The 22,703-nt window shown below is 47.0% G+C and overlaps 1 protein-coding gene across 1 annotated transcript; it reads left to right on the top strand.

Moving 5' to 3' along the window:
• Positions 1-3,416: 3,416 nt before the first annotated feature.
• On the top strand, positions 3,417-22,575 carry LOC135393211 (acetylcholinesterase-like). The gene is made up of 6 exons (XM_064623705.1): positions 3,417-3,894; positions 6,279-6,717; positions 8,629-8,795; positions 8,870-9,003; positions 14,836-15,142; positions 22,402-22,575. Exons 1-6 carry the CDS (start codon positions 3,470-3,472, stop codon positions 22,538-22,540), a joined length of 1,611 nt encoding a protein of 536 aa, XP_064479775.1. The 5' UTR covers positions 3,417-3,469; the 3' UTR covers positions 22,541-22,575.
• The last annotated feature ends 128 nt before the right edge of the window (positions 22,576-22,703 follow it).

Below are 22,703 nucleotides of genomic sequence, written 5' to 3'. Positions count from 1 at the left end.
GGCCTGGGTAGTGTTTTCCGCAATGGCTATAATGAGCATCGTACCACTCTGAATGCTATGAAGGAGACCGGAAGACAATGCGATGACACTTGTGTTTTCTTTGTTGAAGCCTTAAACCCAGCTTGTGTTATCAGTGTAAAAATTCACTCTTCACAATTCCGAGTTCACTGTTGATATTCACTCGTGTTTCTGCTTTTGCCAGAATATCAGTGTATCACCGGAAGAGTCCGGCCTAAACTCAAGGCAGCAAGCACTTAGATCGTGTTGGCACAAAGGTCGTCTACACAGACTCACAGCGTCGTGCTTTCATCAAGTGACAAGAAGAACTGAATGGAGCGAGAAAGGCCTGCGCAACCTAATCGAGCCGAAGGACCTGTCACGAGTACGCGCCATACAAAATGTCCATAGCCCGGCAAACCTGTGTAAAGCAAAGTGTCTTCGTTTGAGTGCTTGAACTTTTCAAGAGCAAAATTTGATGTCCTTTGTTTTTCTTCCTGAAGCTGGCGTGCAAGACATTCGATCTGTGTTCGCAGTTCATGAACTGCTGTCCTGGCGGATATCAGTTGTTCGTCTAGGGGAGCACATTTGTCATGAAGTTTCAGTATTTCGTGGTCATTCTCGCTGGTGATAGACAGCAGATGTTCTAGCCCCTCTGTGTCTCGGACATTGCAGGCAGGTTGAACAGAGTTTTCACCATCCATGTCATGGCTGGTGCAGTGTCATATTCCTCAGCCAGAACATCTAGGACTTCTGTCGATTCGTGTGCTGAATCTAACCGACTGGCGGATGGTCGTGGTAACAGTGCCACACGCAGTTTTGGTGGCTTTCGGAGGCTGCATCTGAACGCAAACATTGACAGCACAGCTGTGCCTCTGAGAAGGCTGTGACCACTTGCAATACCAGCTTTAAAGTTACTCGTGCAGAAATGTTTTGGGCACACCTTTGTGTATTTCGTCACACGAAAATCAGGGCCTTCATCTCGCTTTATGGCAATTATCCACTTCTTTAACAGTGTACTATCCCTAGCGAAACGGTGGAAACACACCTGCAATATATATATATATATATATATATATATATATATATATATATATACATATTAGGAAAAAAATTGCTGGAGCTCTTTTGCTGCACGCAGAGCATATGCTTGTAAGTGCTCAAACGTCGCCACGCCAGTACTGGACAGCTGTTTCGGCCTTATTTGGCCATCATGAGAAGTACGCAGGCAGGTCCTAATATATTTTCCCTAATATACTTCACTGGCTTTGCACTGGGCTTTCAGTGGTGTGTCAGCACACCCTGACGGGAGGAATCACGTGCTACGTGACCTTCTGACGCCATCCGCTCAAACGTTGCCTGCCTGCGTACTGCTGACGGCCCAATAAGGCCGAAAAAGCTGTCCAGTACTGGCGTGGCGACGTTTGAGCACTTACAAAGATATATATACAGGGTGCGTCACGTAACGTGTCATTTGACCTTTGTAAAAAAACGTCTCAACAGAAAAATATGGGGTAAACCTGCCTTCCGGCCACTGAATGTGCCACCTATGTAAATAATTTTGAAGACTTTTAATTGAAATAAATTAAATTTAAGAATTAAACTCGGAAAATTGAGTAGTCAATGTAACGTTTTTCTTGCTAAATCAGATTAACCAAACCCATCGCAGAATACGTTAGTACGGCGGTTATGTCCAGAAAAGTACTCCGAAAATTGAGGTTTAGTTGCGCATATTTCAGCGACGCCCTAAGTCGGCCGCAAAACAGCGCCGTGAGGGGGTACAGCACTCCCCATCTTATAGACAGAGCAGCTGAGAAATAAGGGAAGGGTAGCGACAATGCAGTTTGCTGCTGTCAACGGATATTACACATGGAGGTCACCGCCCTCGTTATCGCTCTGTCAGGGGGCGAGTGATATGCCCTCCTCACGCCGCTGTTTTGCGGCCGGCTTAGTGCGTCGCTGACAAATGCGCACTTAAACCTGAATTTTCGGGCGACTTTTCTGAACATAACCGCCCTACTACATAACGTATTTTGCAGTGGGTTTGGCTAATTCAACAACGGTCTATCTGATTTAGCAACAAAATCGTTACATCGACTAGGCAAATTTCCGAGTTAAAATCAGAAAATTAATTTATTTCAATTAAAACTCGTCAAAGTTATTTTTAATAGGTGGCAAATTGAATGGCCGGAAGGCAGCCGCTTATCCCATATTTTTCTGTTGAGCCGTTTTTTTACAAAGGTTCAATGACACGTTACATGACGCACCCTGCATACTCGTATATATATGATAAGAGACAAGAGTGCGATGCGATGCATTGCGACGCTGCAGCAATAACATTGGGTATCACGAAATGATTTATCGGCCAATAAAAAGATATGGCTGACGTTACGATTATGCTGAATGGCATTGGCGGCTCTGCGGCACAAAACACTGCCATACTGTGCTGGTATTGTGTCTGCTGTGCCACATTTTATATCGAAACTGATTCATGTGTCGCCGTATTCCGTGTATGCACATCGCATGTACAGTGCGGTCAAACGTATCACAACCTAACCGCAGAAGTTTCCACCTCTCTGTACTCACATAGAGTCATGGTTTATAGACGACATAAGCCAGTCAGCGGCAACGAAGTAAATACTAGCTACCATTACTCTTCAACGAAATATCAAACACGTACCTTGTCCACATCCCTGTCTGTGAGTCTACGTTCTTTGCAGAGTAGTACGCAACAATGTGGAGGCATTTTTGCTGCATTTACGGGAAACACGACGAGTCAGCGAGGTATCCTTGAAGCGGCAGCGAGCTACCTCTGAAGTGCTCTCCCGCCGTCGACAACACGAAAATGGCCGCCCCATTTGCGACCGCATCCCCGAGACGGCGCTTACTATTTTGCATAAGTTGCACTAAAGTTTCGTCCGGCGACTGTAGCATCAACTATCATCCTCTAGTGTAGAGCGCCCTTACTACACGGTCGTATCCGGCGTGTTCCCTGCTTTACCGCCGTACCGGAAACATAATCTCCTTTGTGGAAATCCTTGCGCCACGATTTTTCAGAGCTGCAGCGTATGTGATACTTGCGTGTGTACGGAAAAATCCGCCTACGCGACCATAAATGGCGCTGCAGAATACTGTTTGGAGTGCCCACAAACGTCGTGAAACTGGTCCAACCACTGCGCATTCACCGTGACCCTTGTCCACTCTATCAGGTGCCGAGGAATTTCTATCGAAAAGTACAGAAAAAAAAAATAATTATGAGGATTGTATTATCTCACGAGAGATGATATGACTCTCATTTAAAGCCTCCTCGTCACAATAAGTAACACAGAAAACACAACGAATACGTAGCGCATTTTTGCAAGCTCCGCATCTTTTTACCTGTGTATCAGAGAAAACAAGGGAGAGAGACAAAGCGAAAAAGAAGTTGCAGTGTCGCGGGGGTCGTGAATGTGTTAGGGCAAAATTGTCGTCTATGTCCCGCGGGGCCAAAATTGGTGCCAACAACGGGGACAGATGGCTGCATCTGCTTCTATTGGTCACCCTCTGTGCAGTGTGCAAGGCCGACGTCGTTTCCACGTCAACTGGGCCTGTTCGAGGTTTCCAACAGCGTGTGATGAACCGTACCATATACTCTTTCTTGGGTATCCCCTACGCCGAGCCCCCTGTGGGACGCTTGCGATTCAGGAGACCTATAGTGGTCAGACCTTGGAGCCAGGTGAAGGAATGCATGGAACTACCGCCGCGATGCATGCAAGGCCGGTTGGTGAGCAGCGAGGACTGTCTCTACCTCAACATCTGGACACCGTCTCTCGATCCCCGCAGTGAGCTCAATGTGATGGTGTACTTTCACGGAGGAATCTTCCTCTACGAACGACCTCTCATACAAAGAGACCTGAGGTAGAATCATTGCGGTAATAATAGTAACTTTGTATTGAAAGGCCGCCGTCTAAGGGATGTCGCGTACCGCAAATGTTTGTATTTTAACATCATCTCACAAGCATCATGTGCAAAAACCTCTACAGTGACGAGCACCACTCTGCGGAATTAACGCGCAAATGTACTAACTGAATAGATAACGCAGTAAAAACCGCTGTCTCTGGAACGGTGAGTCTCATGCGCTTCATAGAACTGTAAACGAAAATTTCAATGAAACAATTTGTGGAGCACCGGTTGAGAATTTGTTAACAGCATCCAGTCCATTATAGTAAGAAAGGAACGCTGCTAGCAATTTCGCACGAAACGCATGAACTCCTTCAAAGAGGCAATATTGTCACGGATGAAAACAGACGAGCGAGACGGCGAATAATCGGCGAACACTTTATTCAACTGCTTAGCTGATTAATACTAGAGGGATAGCTCTTAGACAGAACTAAGGTGAAAGAATGCTCCGACTGGGAGCTCACAAGCTTTTTATACACGGCGGTGAACATTGTAGAAAACACGCGTCGGTGGAGAGAAGGAAATAGAGAAGCCTCTCCAAGGTCGTCGGCACGTCCTTGAGATTGATGCGAGCGAAGGAGCAGATGCTTCCAGAAGGATCGCTTGCCATGTATCGCGACGTGTCGCGGGCCCCAGCCCGTCGTTCGACGCCTCGTTGCCTGTTGATGTTGTTGCGTGTGGTCGCCCCAAAGACGATACGTGGCAATATGGTGAATCCACCAGAAAGGTGATACCGATAGTAAATTTGCAACTATAGCACGACTAGATACATCTGCTTTGTGAATAGATGCAGTTGCTTATAAGTGGTAGTAGGAAGTAACGAATGGAGATATTTGACTCTGTGATCTAAAGTGTCACTATAAGGTGGTTCACCCAGAATGTATTGTGCACAGCGATATAGGATGTACGTGTTCTTTTGTGCTGATGATGTTGCCGGTGCTATTAGGCAATCACGAGAGTAAGCGAGCAGGGGTTCGTCGCGCAAACTTAAAAATACCATAAGTCGATTTAGTAAAGTAAATTCGATACGGTAACAGACACTCAGGTATAGTTACTGATCGCGTATACTAAGTAGTAGTGTTGTATTCTGGGACTCGCATCGACTACAAAGTTATGGCTCTAGAATACATGACAGTCACATACAGTACACGATAGTGACTTCCCAAGGATCCGAAAAAAAAAACAGGTGAACATCATATCTTACAGGAAACACCCACTCGGTGCTGAACACAACATTCGCATTCATTTTGCGCGAGTAATTAATCCCTAAGGGCTGACAATAGCAAACTGAAACCGAAATGCGAAGAGCTCCGTATTATACCGTGACGTCACCCAGCATTGTCGTCTGCTTCGCAACTTGGATTCTCCCTCGCAGGATGCCGGACCATGCCGGCAGTCCATCGCCGAATTTTGCTATGAAAATGAGCCTAAGCCGGAACCGCGCCGATCGGGAGTGCAGGGAGGACAGCGCTCATCCCACGTCAAAGGGTCACGTGCTTTGGAGCGATTGAGATGATTGGACTAACGTAGATGCTGATCTGTCTTGCCATTTTAAACTCTTGTAGGCTCGATAAGCCTCAGCCAGCGAAGGTCATGCGCTCCTGATTTGGTTTGATTTGGCTCCTGATACGCGCTGTTTTGGTTTGGGCTCTTTCCCATAACGAAGCTTGGCACTGGATATTTCACGGCCCGTGTTCATTTCTGGATTGTGAAAGGATAGGATGACTTTCAACGAGGATTGTCTCCCTTATGTCCCTTCCCAAGCAGCACAATGTATTCAAAGTCGAGTGCAATAGGGGTGGACGGGTAGGTGGAAGGCCTTGAACACACTCGTGAAACTGAAGTACTCTGATAAGACACATACCGACCACCCCTATTGCACTCGACTTTCAGTACATTGTGCTGCTTGGGTTTGCACGAAATACCTTAATTAAAGAGTTAATTTATGAAGTTTATGTGATTAGTCATCATGTAGTTACATATCGAGGGGATGTCTGACTGACCGCTTTGCTCAACTGCTAGAACTTCTTCTGTGTAGCTTTCTTAGCTTCTTGTATAAAAAACGTAACTAATAAAAATGGACGTTCCTCAGGAAAGTTGACAACAATTCAGTATATATAATAATATTTATATAGGGAGAAAAATAGCCGAAGGTGTTTGGCGCGCTGCACGTAGTGTCCGTGTTCTCGAAACGTCGCCATGCCAACACTGAACAGCTGTTCTGGAAAACTGGACAGCACGAAGCTCTCCAGTGCTGGTATGGCGACGAGCACTTGCAAACAAACAATATTTACCATGTATATTGATATTTCTCACAAATAAGGTATTTTGTGTCTCCTCAGGTACATGGCAGCCATGGGGAACGCAGTGCTAGTTAAGATGAATTATCGTCTGGGTGCATTCGGCTTTCTTAACCTTAACGACGAAGAAGTGAGAGGCAACATGGGAATCTACGACCAGTACCTTGCCCTACGTTGGGTGAAAGAAAACATCCACCTGTTCGGAGGAGACGCGAAAAGTATCACTGCATTCGGGAACAGTGCTGGTGCAATGTCTATTGGACTCCTAGTGACGTCCCCGCTTGGAGCACCGCTTATTCACCGTGCCGTTATGCAGAGTGGCAGCCCTTGCGTCTCTGTCATCTCTCTGGACAACAACAGTATTTCCACAGCCAATATATTCGCACGTGAGGCTGGCTGTGCCGACGACGACATGACAGTGGAGACGCGACCCAAGCAGATTCTTGCCTGTCTGCGCAGAGTTGGGCCACAGAAGCTCCTGGTACGTACGGCTCGTGGTTTACACAGAATTTGGTTACTGGGAGGGGGGGGCGGAGATACCGGGCTCCACAGGGGGTGACGTCGCAACATACACGCTGCTCCCATTTATTTTTATACTCTGTCAAGATATTGCGTAACCTCTCAGATTTCGGGGGTCATGGGTGTATAGGGGAGTGTCTGGATAAATTACTACGTACGGCATTGCATCAAAACAAGGTTATGAAGACAGCGAATATAGAAGTTATCGTAAAAGCGGAGAAGGGGGAATTCCCTTTTCACAGAAAATTTTGTTGGAAGTTTAACGCATGGAATCGACGTAACCGAGACACGCGTAGCACAAAAATAGAAAAGAATAGAATATTTTTAAATCTTCTGAACAAAAGTTCGTATGAAGACTGCGTTCATGAATCTCACACGCAATATTAGTCGATTGTCCACAAACCCTTCCTGCTCGGGAAGTAAAGCAATCACGGTTGTTGTCGCTGCCTGTGGTTATCCATACGCTCCGTTTGGGCATGCTAAATCAAGGCAGGTAGTGTCGACAAAGCCCGCTGACGATAAATTCCACTGTTCGCACATCTGCACACTATGTCTTATTCCGTCTATTTGATTTGTTGTACTTCATGAGTGTGTAAGGCGTATAAAATGTCACATCGTCGAATTTTTCGTAGGCAGCAACTGTTCGGGTGTGTTACGGAATTCCACAGAAAGAGAAGCACACTCAGTGCAGGAAGAGGTGTACCTTACAGATACGTAGACCGTCCATTGACAGCTTCGCGGTAATGAGTCTGATTTCCACGAGAAACAACTTTGGTTCAGTTGAGTCCCCTCGTGGAATAAATACCAATGGCATTTCAATGTAAGGAAGTGGACGAGGACGCGTCACATCTCGCGATCATACAATAGCAGTTCCGTTAAAACGTGTTCTACATTTATAAATTTATCTAAGCAACAAAGAAGTAGAAAGTAAAGCGAGCAAGTGACAGAAAGTGCATCAGAATGTTTCCTTATATTTCGTATATACATATATATATATATATATATATATATATATATATATCAACCGTATCCATTGCTGTTCGGATCCTTCAGTCGTGGGATTGCGCAAAAGTTCGTATTGTATTTCTAATCGTGTGCACAGGATTTGGTGTCATTTCCCAATGACTCTTCGCACAAGTTTATGGTACCCCTCATCCCACATGGCAAATGTATGCATTTTGAAACGTGTTTCAAACCCCACATTCAGGACCACAGAACGAACGACTAGCATTCCAATATTACAGCGAGACAGGCGAACCCTGAGCAATGCGTTTGTTCACTATTAACCTTATTCGTTACATCGTTCGGAATGTCCTCTGATGGCATTAATGCAAAACTGCTCGCTGTCCTGCCTCTGCTGAAGCGTGCAAACAAGAATACCAATATTTTACTGAAATAATGCTTCGCAAGCTATGCAAACCAAATGTTTAGTCTCGATTCCTTGCGTCATAGATAACTCAGTGAATTGTGTTCAAAATTTATAATTTTCAATCTTGTTTTCTTTTTTCATTCCCAGTGTTAGTGCAGCGAAGAAACGGTGGGTATGAGCGCCGTACAGGCGGTGCCAGGCGGAGAGAAGGGGAGGAGGGTGGGGAGTGTGCGTCCTGGACCGCCTGGAAAGTTTTTATGTACTTGTAACCGTAACTGGACTTTGGGGAGTTAGTCGTCCTGTAGTTACGTACGCTCTCCGCCCAGGCAGGATGCCCGCCTGGCCGCATACCAACCTGTGAAAACCGCATCTAGGTAGCTCTCATAGTTTTATTATAAAAATTCTACAATTGATAAACAAGACGCCCTCCGTGTTTAAGGTTGACGATGGATAAAATCCATCTCCCCTAGCGGTCAGACTGAACTCTTTCCGCCTATGATGCAGATGATCCAGCATGACCTGCTGCAGAAGCTTCAAGTTTTCTTCCCAGTGTTTGGCGACGAAATGCTTCCTCTGAATGTGCTCGAGGCCCTGAAACAAGGACGCTTTCGGCGCGACCTCAGTGTCATGTTGGGAGTCACCCGCGACGAGGGCACCACCATCCTCAACACGTGACTACATGATTTTTTCTACCGTTAATCCCTTTGACAAACGAAGACAATGAGCAGTGGTGGTTACATTGCAGGGTGAGCCCACAATTCTTTCGCCGCGACAGCCACCGTCGCGTTACCAAGTCGCAGCTTTTTTCCACCTGCAACCAAACATTCTTGCACAGCTTCAGCAAGTCCTCTCTCCGCAAGATATACTGGAGCTACCTAGGTAAGCTTGTTATTCGTAACGTGATGTAGGGAGACCGAGAGACACTGACGAAAAGAGGGACAGCACACTCTGAAGAAAAAAACGCTTGGCAACCGCTAAAATATTCTGTGACACTGGAAGCGTTACAACGTCAAAGGTTTTTTTTTTTTTTTTTTTTTAATGTGTTCAGATTAAGCCTCTCACTCCGTTTTCCTCTAGAACCGAAGTCTGCACCGTCAACCCTTGGTGCGCTGCCAACAATTGGTTGTTTATTCTATCAGTGCGGATTTGTTTATGTACGAGTAGACAGGTCGCTGCGTGAATGAAAACATTAGGGAACACATGGCCAATGCTGAAAAGTTGTGTGGTCACTCAGAACTTGTCGGTCACCTGCAGGAGTCTGAAGGCTTTGCGCGTGGTGCTACTGTGGTACTAGCGCGGGAACCACTAAGTCATGGGAGGTCATTGAAAATAGCCAGCAGGGGGAATGTAATAAGTAGTGTTCGGCTTTACATGCAAATGCGTATTTTCTGCACGTAGATGTTGTAAAACTCCGTTTGAGTCCTTTTTAACGAAATTTGGGACGAGTTTCAAATGTATATAAATGCATATTCATCACGTAGACGCACATTTAGAGTTTTCGCTGCATATTTCCTGGGGTACCAGCCATGGCACTATGATTGCGAGGAACGAACGCGAGAAATATCGAACAAAAGTTTCTAAAACGCGCATTTTCTCCTCGCTGGCGGCTCAGGGACAGCATCCTAGGGGCGCCGCGTCTTTGCGCCGCTGTGAGCTGTTTCTTTCCTTTAACATTCATTTTTTTATCTACAATCTACATGTCGCATCCCACCGCGAGCACATCGTTTGTTCCAATGCCAAGACCAAAGCCTACAAATACGTGTCTCTTGTAAAGTTGGACGACAGAATATAGAGGCTTTACTACGGATGGGAAGGTATATACTCTTCTATCTCGCCTGGAAGAAGACGGTAAGGCTTGAAACTTTTCGGCATTTTGTAGCTGGTATGTGGCAGTATGGTGGCTTACAACTGCCCAGACCGAGACCGCAAGTCTTTGAGCACAAGGATCAGACAATGCTGTCGCTATACTTAGGCCATGTTCAAGTGCAAATACAGTTTGTTCACAGTAACTCACCTTTCGCACGGTTGCCAAAACGTTCACGTAGAAGTAATGTGCTTTTCTTTTAATCCACTATGCCCAGGTCCGTGCAAAGAAGTTGTTCCGGCTTGACCAGCACGCACGGTACCATTTGCAAAAGGCCAGGAAAGAGAGATCGACCCAATTTTTACTTGCCCGGTCTCTAAGTATTCGGCCATTTTCACAGATTCGCGATGGACATCTGTGAAACTTTGTCGCTCTAAATATCCCGTGGAATAAGCTGGGGAATTCGCGACTAACGAGTTTCTTCGAAAAATATGCCCACAGAAAGCTGCCGGCCGTGCCAACTGTGCGCAAAAACTACCTGCCGATCTTGAATCAAAAAGCATTAGATGAAATACGGCTGTGTTAGAGAGTGGCCCAATGTGGGCAGCTGCAGACGACAGACGCTCGCGGCCGCTGCGTAGCTCATCTAGTTGTTGGGAAACTGGATGCGAGTATAGATGCTGCAAACACTACACTCTACGCCCAGTAACGCTTACGTATCGCATGAACATGAGGTACATTTAGAAAAAATGTACTTCCGGATTGAAGAATTACGGCGAACCTGAAAAAATATGACGTACGGCGCACCGTTTCGTGCATCAGGCACACATACGATACGTTGAGTCTTTGCCACGTAATGGAGGAAGCTATATGCATGAACGAGCAAGATCAGACAAATGCATAACATTCACAGGTCTAATTCGACAGTGCCAGTTCAAGCTTCCAACCTGACGTGGAAAAGGGAATCGCGCCGTCAGCGAAGTCAATTTGAAAGAGTTTCACACACTCGCGACGCGCAAAAAACACATACACGACATGGGGCACTGTGCAACACACTTTTTTGTTACGAAAATACAACCTGGAAAGTGGTATCCAGTGTTCACTCATTCATACAAAACATCCCGCGCACACTGTCGGGAAGTGCTTCGCACGTACACATGTTTCAATGTCACAAGGTATCGCACAATGGACTGACAATATAGCTCGCTGGGCAGACCGCGTTCTTCTGGTGATCAAGCTACGATGAATCGCGGGACATGATCCCGTTCAATTACGGCATGAAGAAAGCCAAGTCTCTGAAGCACTGGAGAGAATAAAGGTGTCTGAAATGGGGTGTTCAATCACAAATTAGTAACGTTCGAACAGTAAGTTGGTCCACCAGTGTACCCTTCCGCAAAGCGAAGCATGCAAAATCGAGACTGAAATTAACAGAAGCAACATCACCCACGAACTTATTCTCGTACATGCTTACCTGACGGGAGGCAAGTGCAAGGCTGCAGCCGCTGCTCGATACGAAGTACACGACAATAGCCGTGGATGAATATTTATTTATTTATTGTTGATTTGTTAAGATCCCTAAGAGATTACGTAACGGAGGTGGCCACACGGTAAGAATACAGAAAAAATCAAGAACAACAGAGTACATGATGAAACGGATATTTGACACGATGCTGAAAAAAAAGTACAAGATACTATAAGGTATATATACATATAAACGGGATACACAATAGCTAGAGATACAAGCATGCAATAACAACTCCGAAAGTGAGGATAACACCATCAAAATACGAAAACCGTTGAGACTAAGTTAGGTCATGGAAATACCTAGGTGGACAGCCACAGAGTGCTTAAAATGGATTGGGTTAGTCACTCACCGGGGGGGTCATTCCAGAGTCGAGATATGCGAGGGATGAAGGATTCGTAAAAGTAATTACAGCTGGAAGTATGAACTTGTCATCGAATTGAATTGGTAATCGAGACGTTCAGAGACGTAAGATGGAGTTTAACATTGAAGAGTGCAAAGACGTGTTATGAAATGCCTTCTGAAAAAGGGAAAGTCCTGACAAGGAACGACGTAGGCTTAGCGGGGTACCTCTGCAGCTTTCCCCCTGAGCCTATTAATACGAGATGGGGTACATCGTTGGAAGCTGTCGTTGTCTATGGGACTCATCTTGATGACCTGAAGCGCGTCGTGGACATCCCGAGGACAGTACCGCCATTAAGGAAGCGCAAGCACCCTTCAAAGAGCTGGCGCTTACTATTGAGGTGCGGCTTGTGCGAGCACAGTTTGTCTTTCTGGCCAAGTACATTAGAGAGCTCGAAGCGTCCGGAGTCCTGCTTTGCCACTCCCCGCACGTTGGGATGAATTCTGGCGAAGAGCGACCAAGTGTCACAACACTAATTGGTGCAAAGGTATATGGCAAATTTCAAATGGTGCTTAAAGCGACAGTGTGGACCCCAGATGTGAAGTAAATAGGCTGCATCAGATGATTCCTTATATCTTTCCGAGCCACCATGCAAAATATTTAGTTTATATCCGGCTCCGAGAATTGTAATGCAGTTTTCAACTTGCCTCTTTTGCCCCCGACTGAAAGCCGCACTTGGACAGTCGTGACGCCAGGAGCGTTCTCTTCCGGCCTTTGCGGTGTCTGCTTGGCTCCTCTCGATGGGCTGTGTGTTCTTTGTGCGTCGTCGTTCTTGGTTTCTGTACTTTCAATACGCATGGCATTCCTGCTTTTTATCAACAGTGACCGGTTACTGCATATGTGACGGTGTATGTTGAGCGATGAAACATAGGTGTTCCTCAGTCCATCGTGAGAACGAGGCCTACACAGCATAAACATTTGCCAGGCGCGTCTCTCTGAGTTATAGCAACAACACCCGCATAGAAAATGTTACAAGCTACATAGTTAGGAATACCATAAGTTATTAAACAAATCGCCAATCCCAACTGGATCAAGTCTCACCTGAAAAATCTCACTTTGCACCTCAAACAAGTGCTGAGTGTTGTTGTGTCGTCTTGCACAATTGTGACGTCGGAAACAACAGTGACGTCACGGGGAAACCAAAACCGGATATGGGTTAACCGTGGGATGTAATTAATTTTCTCTAAAACGGGGAAGCTTTCACCCTTTCTATTTTACGTGTATAATATACGTGTGGAGCACAATCGAATGGAGTCGCAATCGGAATACCCTCCGGAGGTTCGGACTGTGGCTTTAAAATGAACCATGGGTTCTACGTCTTAAAAGTAGTTGTAGATGTCCTTGCAGAAGTGCCTGGCCCTACACTACCAAAGAGCGTGCCTGCAGCAGTACTTCCGCATTAGAAGTGTGCTGCAGCAACAACGTGTGATGTAGAGCGCCCCTCTTCAAACTACAAGAACATTTTAACTGAAAGGTAGCATAATTTTACGCTTTAGAACGTTGAACGTTACATAGTTTCATTTTTCTATCAGGAGCGCAAGTAAACATTGCACGCCAATGAGGAATTGCACATGAGGAGCGTGGCAAGTATTTCCTTCAAGGAGGAACTCTGTGCAGGTTGTACTAGTCCTGCAAGTTGTTTTTTCTTTCTTTCTTTTTCATATTCTATTTTATACCTGCGGTAATAAACAGATTACATGGCAGATGTAAGTTTTTGAGCTCTGATGCGTGACATCGCTCCACATACAGCTAACGCAACCCGATTAACTAATGCATTTACTGCATATCTTGGTGAGCTTTAGTGCGTAATGCATATTTCTTCGATTTTCAGCACATATAAATCTGGACTCTAGCTAATAAGCTACGCTTCCTTCTTTCCTCATGCCCCTCTCCGCCGATTTTGGCAATACAAATTGGTTGACCTTAATAAATTTGTTTGCTGTGTCTGATGATCTGTGATTTTCTCTCTTTTTTTCCGTGCCTCTCGCTATTCCTACATCGTGATGACATCTGTGCTCTCGTCAGTCATTACGTGTCAGAAAATCTGATAGTCAGTTGCTGTAAAACCTAAATATGCGGATGCATAATGCATTCTACCGCACTGCATATCTAATTGGTCACCAGAGGCAAAGTCAGTTGATTATTTCTTCTATGCTCGAGGAAACTCCTCTCTGCCCTGTTTGCACGGTGCGATTGGTAAGAGTGGCCCCACTGAAATATATCTTTCACATGGGCAGCATTATCTTGAGTCTGAGGGCAACGACGAGAGTGCTCCTTCGTCCGTCCTGTTTCGTAGTTGCCTTCAGACTCAAGGTAAGGTTGCCTATGGAAGATTACACCAGCTTGCTTGCATCCTGTTATTGACTTCTTCTCTGTTGTCTTCGCCATCGTCTCGTTTGTCGTTTAGGAGGGAACACTCGGCTTCATTCCCATTACGTTCCAAGCGGCACTGTAAAAACTAAATCTGTAGCTTTCCATAAAAGTGACTGCTAACTCTGGTGCCGGCATGTGTGCCGTAAAGGGTCCGTACCTTTCTTCCCTCCGGGCTGTTGACCCACAATTCGCATGAACCAATAAACACGTCACACATAACCCTTTAAATACCATGCCAATGATGAGGACGGTGCCCAGAAGAAGAACAGTCTCTGTTCGAAATATCGGCGGCTCCTGTCCTGAGGCAATCCTACAGCGATTAAAGAGTAGGAGCGCAGGAGCAACATACTGAGCAGCCGTGGTTCGGCACATCAGTCACGTTCTCTATGCGTCACGAGGCGGCACTCATTCGCTTACGGGCTGCATCAAGTACTTGATGAGTTTCTAGAGCGCCTTCGGGAACCACTCACGTAGCGGGAGAGGAGAGCTAAGATCATTCTTGTTGAGCAAGAACGCCTGCTCCTTCTCGTTAACCTCGTCGCGGCCACAAAAATGAAATCTTTATGTAGGGGTTATTCTCCCTTAAAATAGGTCAATGTATCTCCGCAGGACTCTTAGGCCACACCGACTACCGGACACTACGCACCGCCATTGCAAATTGCATCGCAGACTACTTCATGGTATGCCCCGCTCATCAGTTTGCCGAAGGAGTCCAAAAACACGGTGGGCAAGTATATTTCTACAAATTCGACTACCGCACCAAGAATGCAGTGCAGCCACCATGGATGGGAGTCATCCACACGGCAGAGCTCTTCTACTTGTTTGGGGAGCCTTTCTCGTCGTCGTGGTACACGGACAGGGAGAAAGAATTCAGCAGGACCATAGTGAATATATGGACAACATTCGCAAAGACTGGGTAGGTGGATCCCTACGAAAATTAGGCGTAAGGACAGCCTTCACTCTCCATCTGTGTCTTCGATAGCGTTACGCACGTGGACGTGTTCAAGGTGGGCATAATCAGAGGAGCTCTTTCAGAATGCCGCCTCGAGAAGACCCTGAGGCGACATCTTTCGTCTTTCTCCGTAATGGTACCAAACTGAAAAACACTATGGTACCAACCGCGTCATAATTCTCATATTTTGTCACAGTCATATATCGTCACAGGGCTTCCCATGGGTTGCCACTAGCAAAACGTCCGAAATGGATTCCTCGTAGTCTTAATGATGATCCGATTGTGAAGTGCGAATTAGCTGTTTTGTATATGACACTATGTAGGTCTGGGGCAATACAATGTTGCATTCTAGACTAGGGTTCGGAATCCCGGGGCGGCATCGGGATTTTTCTGCAACTTTCCCCATTGTTGTTGCGTGAATGACGAGCAGCCGTCTCGTACAAAACCAAAACAGGAAGAAGCTTTATTTCCGTAGCCAGTGTCTTTAAATACTATTATCGCTAGTGTGGCGATAACAACGCCACCGGGGATAGAACACAGCAGGTAAGTAGAAAGATACGGGACGCTCGTAACAACATGAGATAAGGGAACAGACTCCCATTATCTATCGCACGATCTATAACCAAGACCGCTAAACCTCCTCCCTGAGATTGAAGTCATCTCGTAATGTCACATCACCGTATCAAAGATTCAGTCGTTTAGGCGGACGCACCTTGCGCCCGTAACGTGTCACTATCGGAGAATGTTCGGGGGCCTGTTGTCCAGCATCCGGTTGATGACTTGTGAACATTGCCGGGGATGTAGGATCTTGCCTCGTGAATGTTGCAGGAGAAGCAACATCCGAAGTATTAGTAGCCGAAGTTTCCCCAGAAGGCAGTTCGACCCTCGAAGGCGTCACGGGAACAAGATGATGGCGGTTGCGCTGCACCGTGCCGGTCGGTACCTCAACAACAAACGATCTTGGCCGCTGTGCTGGGCTGAGCACACGTCCCCAGCATTTCAAGTCTGATACCCATACCTGTCCCCCAAGAGTCAGAGAGGTTAAGGGAGCTGCACGATGACGTCGATTGTAGTAGGTGGTCTGCTTTACCTTCAACGAGGCGTCTTTGGCTTTAAACGCACGATGGTCTGGCTGGGCAGGATCAAGAGTGTTCGGTAGAACGGGGAGACGTGTACTTAAGCGATGCCCCATAAGCAATTGTGCTGGCGATACGCTGTTGGTCCTGGAGAGTTTCTGTAGGACAGCAAAGCTAAGAAGACGTCGTCGGATTTCTTCATGATGTCCTTTACTGTTCGAACCATTCGTTCAGCTTCTCCATTACTCCTAGGGTACCGCGGACTGCTGTGCTCCTGGCGGAAACCACAGGAGCGTGCAAAGCTAGCGAACTCGCTTGAACAAAACTGAGGTCCGTTATCAGTCCTTAGAACATCTGGGATCCCGAAACGGGCAAGGCAGCTTTTCAAGGCGGTGATGACCTGGCCTGACGTTGTAGAAGGAAGGCTGATTACCTCAGGATAACGGGAATAATAGTCGACCAAGAGAAGATGTTCTTTTCCCTTGAAGTGAAAAAGGTCGGCTCCAAGACGTTTCCATGGTCTAGTTGGCGTAGGTGTCACAAGTAGGGGCTCTCGATGATGACTTTTAGTCTCTGCACAATTCCGGCAACCCGCGATGAAATGCTTGAGCTCCATTACACACTGAGGCCACCAGACAGATTCTCTGGCCTTTTCTCTGCATCGACGTAATCCGAGATGACCCTCGTGTAGGAGACTCAGGATGTCTCTGCGAAGTGATACCGGAATCACCAGTTGTTTGTTGTGGATCAGTAAACCATTGTAGACGCTTAGATGTGCTCTCTCGCTCCAATATGATAGGAGACCTAGTGGCACTTTTCGCCGCTCAGGCGATCCCTTTTTACAGAACGAAATGATCGTCGAGCATTCCGAGTCCTGGAGCTGATGCTGACGAACAACGTCGACGGTTATTGCAGAGGGCAAGTGAACGCTGCTCATCACCTCGCTTCTTTCCGCAGAATCGCATGGTGCCCGCGATAAAGTGTCAGCCGTTGCGAGAAGTTTGCCGGCAACATGCTTTACGTCAAACTGATAGCGCATTATCTTTATGCGCATTCTTTGAATGCGAGGCGGGAGCATTTCCAAATCCTTAGACCCAAGAAGTGGTATCAGGGGTAAATGATCTGTTTCAACCAAAAAAGAAAGTCCTCGTAGATACTGATCGAAGCGTTGGATGGCCCACACGACTGCTAGGCATTCTTTTTCTGTTTGACTGTATCTTTCTTCAGTTTGAGTTAGGGAACGAGACGCAAAAGCCACCGCTCTCAGTTCACCTTCTGGTTGCCGCTGAAGTAAAACGGAACCAAGACCAAAGGAGCTGGCGTCTGCCGATACGATAGTGGGGTATTCTGGATGGTATTTGGCCTTACAAGTGTCCGAGCTGAGGACGTCTTTCAGGCGGTTGAACGCTATCATTTGATCTGGTCCCCACATCCAGGTAGTGTTCTTGCGTAGAAGTAAACGGATTGGAGCGGTGATGGTCGACAAGTCGGGAAGGAAACGTCCTATGTGATTAAGCATGCCTAACAAACGGCGAATTCCGCTGACATCCTGTGGGGGTGGTAAAGCTCTGATGGCCTTGATCTTCTCAGGATCTGGCATTATCCCGGTGCTACTGACGATAACCCCAAGAAAATGCACGGACGGCACGCCAAACTTGCATTTGTTGAAGTTTAACTTGACGCCTGCATCGTTTAGTCTCTTGATGACACTCTTCAGACGAGCGTCATGCTCCGCTTTATCGACGCCAAAGACCAAGACATCATCGATCATGCACACGACTCCTGGAAGTCCTTCGACGATTCGTGACATTGCACGCTGAAAAAATTCAGGGGCTGAAGCTATCCCGAAAGGAAGACGCCGATAACAATAACGCCCAAGTGGCGTAATGAATGTTGTGAATTCTTCGCTTTCAGGTGCCAGTCTTACTTGGTGGAAACTTAGCGTAGCGTCGAGTTTCGAGAAGACCTTTGCACCGATCAGTTGTCCCAAAATTTGTTCCACGGTCGGGAGCGTGTACCTCTCACGCTGCACCGCCTTGTTTAGTTTGGTTAGGTCGACGCACAAACGGTAGCCTCCAGTTTTCTTCGGGACCACGACTAAGCCAGAACACCATTCAGTTGGGTTGTCGACTTTCCTGATGACTCCCTGCTGCTCCAAGTTGAGGAGTTCTTGCTTCGCAGTATTGAACAGAGGCAAAGGCAAACGTCGCGAGGTACTCAAACAGAATGGCTGCGCGTCAGAACGTAGTCTGATGCGATACTGTTCTTGCAGCTCACCTAGACCCTTAAATAGGCTGTCTTCCGGCGTGAGGCGGAGTCCTTGAGCTGTCGTCGTCGAGGTTGCGCCAACAAATTGTACGACGTCAAGACTTTCGATCGCCGTAAATTCTAGCAATGGCGTTAGTTGATTTTGTACCACGTAGAGAGTTTCTGTAACGGAGCGACCCCTCCAAGATACCGTCGCACGAAATATTCCTTTCACGTTCAGGAAGTAACTTCCGACTGCTGTGAGTTCACTTTTCGGCGCGTCGAGGACGTCCGGGCAACCAGGAAAAGAAGGAGGAACTACTGTGACCTCGGCACCGCTGTCTACTTTGAAGTGCACGGAGTATCCATTCACGTCGACATCGATGAACCATGCTTTACGGGTGCTGACTGTAGATAACTCGACAGAGTCCGACTTCTATCCTCGGCGCCGGGAAAGTCTTTTGCGGCACACCTCGGCAAAATGTCCTTGTTTGCCACAAAAGTCACATGTTGCTTTGCGTGCTGGACAATCCTTTCGCTGATGCTTGGCCCGTCCACAAAACGCGCATGAAGGACTATCTTCACGTTCGACGCTGGCTCGACGACCCTGGGCACTTTTGTCGCGACGTCGCATCCGAAATTTATCTCGGCCCTTCAGAAGCGTACCACTGACGTCGAATGTAGGCGCAGCACATGAACGTTCTTTTTCAGCATCCTCGTGCAGACGTGCCTGGAGCAAGGCTTCTTCTGAAGTCAGCTTCGCTGAACGGCACAGCATGTCGGATAGACGATCGTCCCGTAGTCCCACGACAAATCTGTCCCTAACTAGGCGGTCTTCCGTAGCGTCGCTTCCATATCCGCAACGCTTCACCTTAGTTCTCAATCTGGTGTAGAATGCATCGACCGACTCACCAGGCTGTTGCACTTCACGGTGGAACCGTCGGCTCTCGTAGATTTCGTTTGCCGGGTGGACGAAGTGACCCTCTAGTTTATTTATTACGTCGTCATACTTGCTCTCTTCGGGTTTCTCGGCACCCAGTGACGAGAGGAGCGGGCGAGCTTGAGGCCCCATGCAGTAGAGAAGTGTTCGCACGCGTGTTTCATCTTGCGTGCGGACGATACCTGAAGCGAAGGCATAGTCTTCGAAGACTGCTCGCCACGACGGCCACTCTGCCGGATTCGCAAAGTCGAACTTAGAAGGCACTGGCAGACTAACGCCACTGACACCGCTGGATTGTAGCGGCTGAGGCTTCGTTAACGCTGACGCTCCACTTGCCGCGGTTTCTGCAGCTTGCGGGGGATGCGGCATGATGGAATGAAGGGGGCGTTTCCCGCATTACCCCACTTCTGACACCATGTTGTTGCGTGAATGACGAGCAGCCGTCTCGTACAAAACCAAAACAGGAAGAAGCTTTATTTCCGTAGCCAGTGTCTTTAAATACTATTATCGCTAGTGTGGCGATAACAACGCCACCGGGGATAGAACACAGCAGGTAAGTAGAAAGATACGGGACGCGCGTAACAACATGAGATAAGGGAACAGACTCCCATTATCTATCGCACGATCTATAACCAAGACCGCTACAGTTGTATATGGCTGTTAGCTCTTGCGCATCCACGATGTTGCAAATACTAATGCAACACGCGTTTCCTCCCCACTTATTCGTTTTGTCCTCTCTTTTGATTCCATAAATCATTTTGCACCTCCTTTAAGCACATGCTTGTCACATGGCGCACTCCTTTGTTTACACCCTGAAATGCGGTATTTATGAAACACCCTTTAATTATGTGTATTCATCATAAAACGTACACCCTTAGAAACGGTGTTTTAGAACAAAAACTCCCTGAAAAGGGGATTATTCTATTGCGAACTCATTTTAGGATGGAGTGTTTTGTGGCAAACACTGCCTCTGAAACAGTGTAATGCTAGCTCCCGGAACAACATGCCCAGCCATGGAGTCAGACGCTTTTGCTTTCCAGCGGCATGGAGTCAGACGCTTTGAGTGCCAGCCGTGACTCAAGCGAACAACCTAAACCATAGCACAATGAATCATAGGCATCCGTCGTTAGGTCGGCAACACTGTGGGACCAGCGTAAGCGCCATAACACACCTGCACAGCTAATCATTTTACACCGTTTCTAAGCACACATTTGACCCACGGCGCGCTTCCTTCTTTTTTTCACAATGAAATATGGGTGCTTTCTGAAACGCCCTTTAATTAGGTGTATTCCTCATAAAACACTCTTACAATTTGTTTTTGCAAACAGAAACACCATTAAAAGTAAAGTATTCTATTGATAACACCCTTACGACAGAGCGTTTTCTGGCGAATAACCCCTCTCAAGGGAAGTGAAAGAGCGCGGACAAGCTGGTGGCATTCCGAGGCCTGGAACCGGAGAACAAAACGTCACGTTTCCAGTGCACTTGTGGGACACCTATGGGAGTGTAATGGCTGTCAGCCCATTTGCAGTGTTACTTCCGTTTTGCGTACAAAGGAACAAATGGAAACGGTTGTTGTTAGAATCTTGGGAGATTGCCACGAAGGAAAACTGTGTGAGTAAACCCTCGCTCATACCTCTTTCCCCCTTTCGGAGGATTTTGGGAATATAAGCGTTCGGTTCGTAATAAACAGTTGCTGTGTCAGAGAATTTTGTTTCCTTCCGTGTCTCCAGCTCCAGTCCTCACTCCTTATCAAATAGCAAGTGTAATGCTAGCTCCCGCGGCGGCAGCCGAGCCATAGCCGAGCCACGCAGTTCAACTTCTTGCTTCAAGCGCAAGCACCGCCCTGAACACGGCAGAGTCCCAGTCGTGCTCTTATACTGCAACTTATACCGGAGCGCAATGCCTCATAGACACTCCTCGTTGGCCCGGCAAAACTGTGGGACCCGCGTAGGTGCAGAAGTTTGGGGGAATGCTGGCATCGCCCGAAGATCGCAACATGGAAACGCCGTCCGTACTCGTGCAATGAGCGGCGTTACGATGCTGCGATGTTCACGCGATGCCAGCAGCGCGTCCGGGCTGCCTGGTACTCTATTGGTGGAGTAAAAAAGTAACCTTACTCGAGTTCAGTTCAAAAAAATTAACATAATAAGTTATATGATATTGACATCAAACAAATGTCATTGCACAAATAAGAAGAAATGTCGTGAGAACAAATGTCGTTGACCGCATGATATCTAGGTGTCGCAGTTTTTTATTATTATTATAATGACACGTTTTCTGCGACACCCTGTACGTCGGCACAGTTAGCTTACCCTTAGAAGTCGGTCCAGGACGCGTATTTCCCCAGAGCGTTAGAAGTGTCGTGACAACGGTGAGCTCAGTCATGGGCACCACCACCGCCACTTCTGATTGGAGGGAACAGCAGCATAACGACCACGAGACGCAGACGCTCGCAGTCCCCCTTCCGACATTAATCATGGCTGGTAGTTCGAGCATAGTGTTCATACAAGTTCGTGAACCGAACGGGACCCTATGTTCTGCGGACTATGACTATGTTCTATGCCGGAGTATGTTCGACATCAAGGATCTGGATCCAAGAAACGTCGGGGCATAGTACTCGTGTCAAAAATATCTTGCCCCGCAGTACTCCTCTAGTGCGATTTCCTTACGGTGTTTTGTGCGACATTATCGCTGATGAAACTTCGAACTATACTATTCACGTGACTTTAGGTCGATTACTTCAGCATAGAGGAATGAATGATTGGTTCATTCCTTTCGTTCCCTTGCATAACTGCGCATACTGGAACGATTTTAAATGGAGTGACTTTTGGTTCCGAACGCGCGTTTTTATTTTTTATTTTTAGTTTGGGTTTATGTTCACGTAAGACAAATGCTGTGACTATCGGTACCTGGAAGGGCGTGCTCTGAGCTCTTTAACGAATTTAGACATTTCGCAGGCGCCCTCCAGAGGAGTTTCATTGGCCGCCTTACGAGTGGAACAGACCGCGGTATCTGAAACTCAGTCCTAACAACTTCCGACCAGCACATGGCCCTCGTGAGGAATGGTGCAAGTTGTGGAAGCAGCATCTTAACTAAAAACGAATTGTCTGGAATAAAACCTTCCACTCCCACTGCTGTTGTGTTCTGATCACTGAAAGGACTTCATGACTTGTCATGGGCGGGATAGTTAGACATATACATATACCAACTGGATAGCCGAGTGGGTTAAGGCATCCCGCTCATTGGTGTAGCCAAGGTC

This window comes from Ornithodoros turicata, chromosome 4 (genome assembly GCF_037126465.1).
Source record: "Ornithodoros turicata isolate Travis chromosome 4, ASM3712646v1, whole genome shotgun sequence".
Lineage (NCBI taxonomy): Eukaryota > Metazoa > Arthropoda > Arachnida > Ixodida > Argasidae > Ornithodoros > Ornithodoros turicata.
Note: the sequence above shows the minus strand (reverse complement) of the source record. Positions and strands in the feature narration are given on the sequence as shown.

Excerpts from the sequence above, each read along its gene's own strand:
- LOC135393211 (XM_064623705.1), top strand. The coding sequence starts at position 3,470 with ATGTCCCGCGGGGCCAAAATTGGTGCCAACAACGGGGACAGATGGCTG. Across the intron at positions 6,718-8,628 it reads TTGGGCCACAGAAGCTCCTG|ATGATCCAGCATGACCTGCT; the intron begins GTACGTACGGCT and ends CCTATGATGCAG. Across the intron at positions 9,004-14,835 it reads GATATACTGGAGCTACCTAG|GACTCTTAGGCCACACCGAC; the intron begins GTAAGCTTGTTA and ends GTATCTCCGCAG.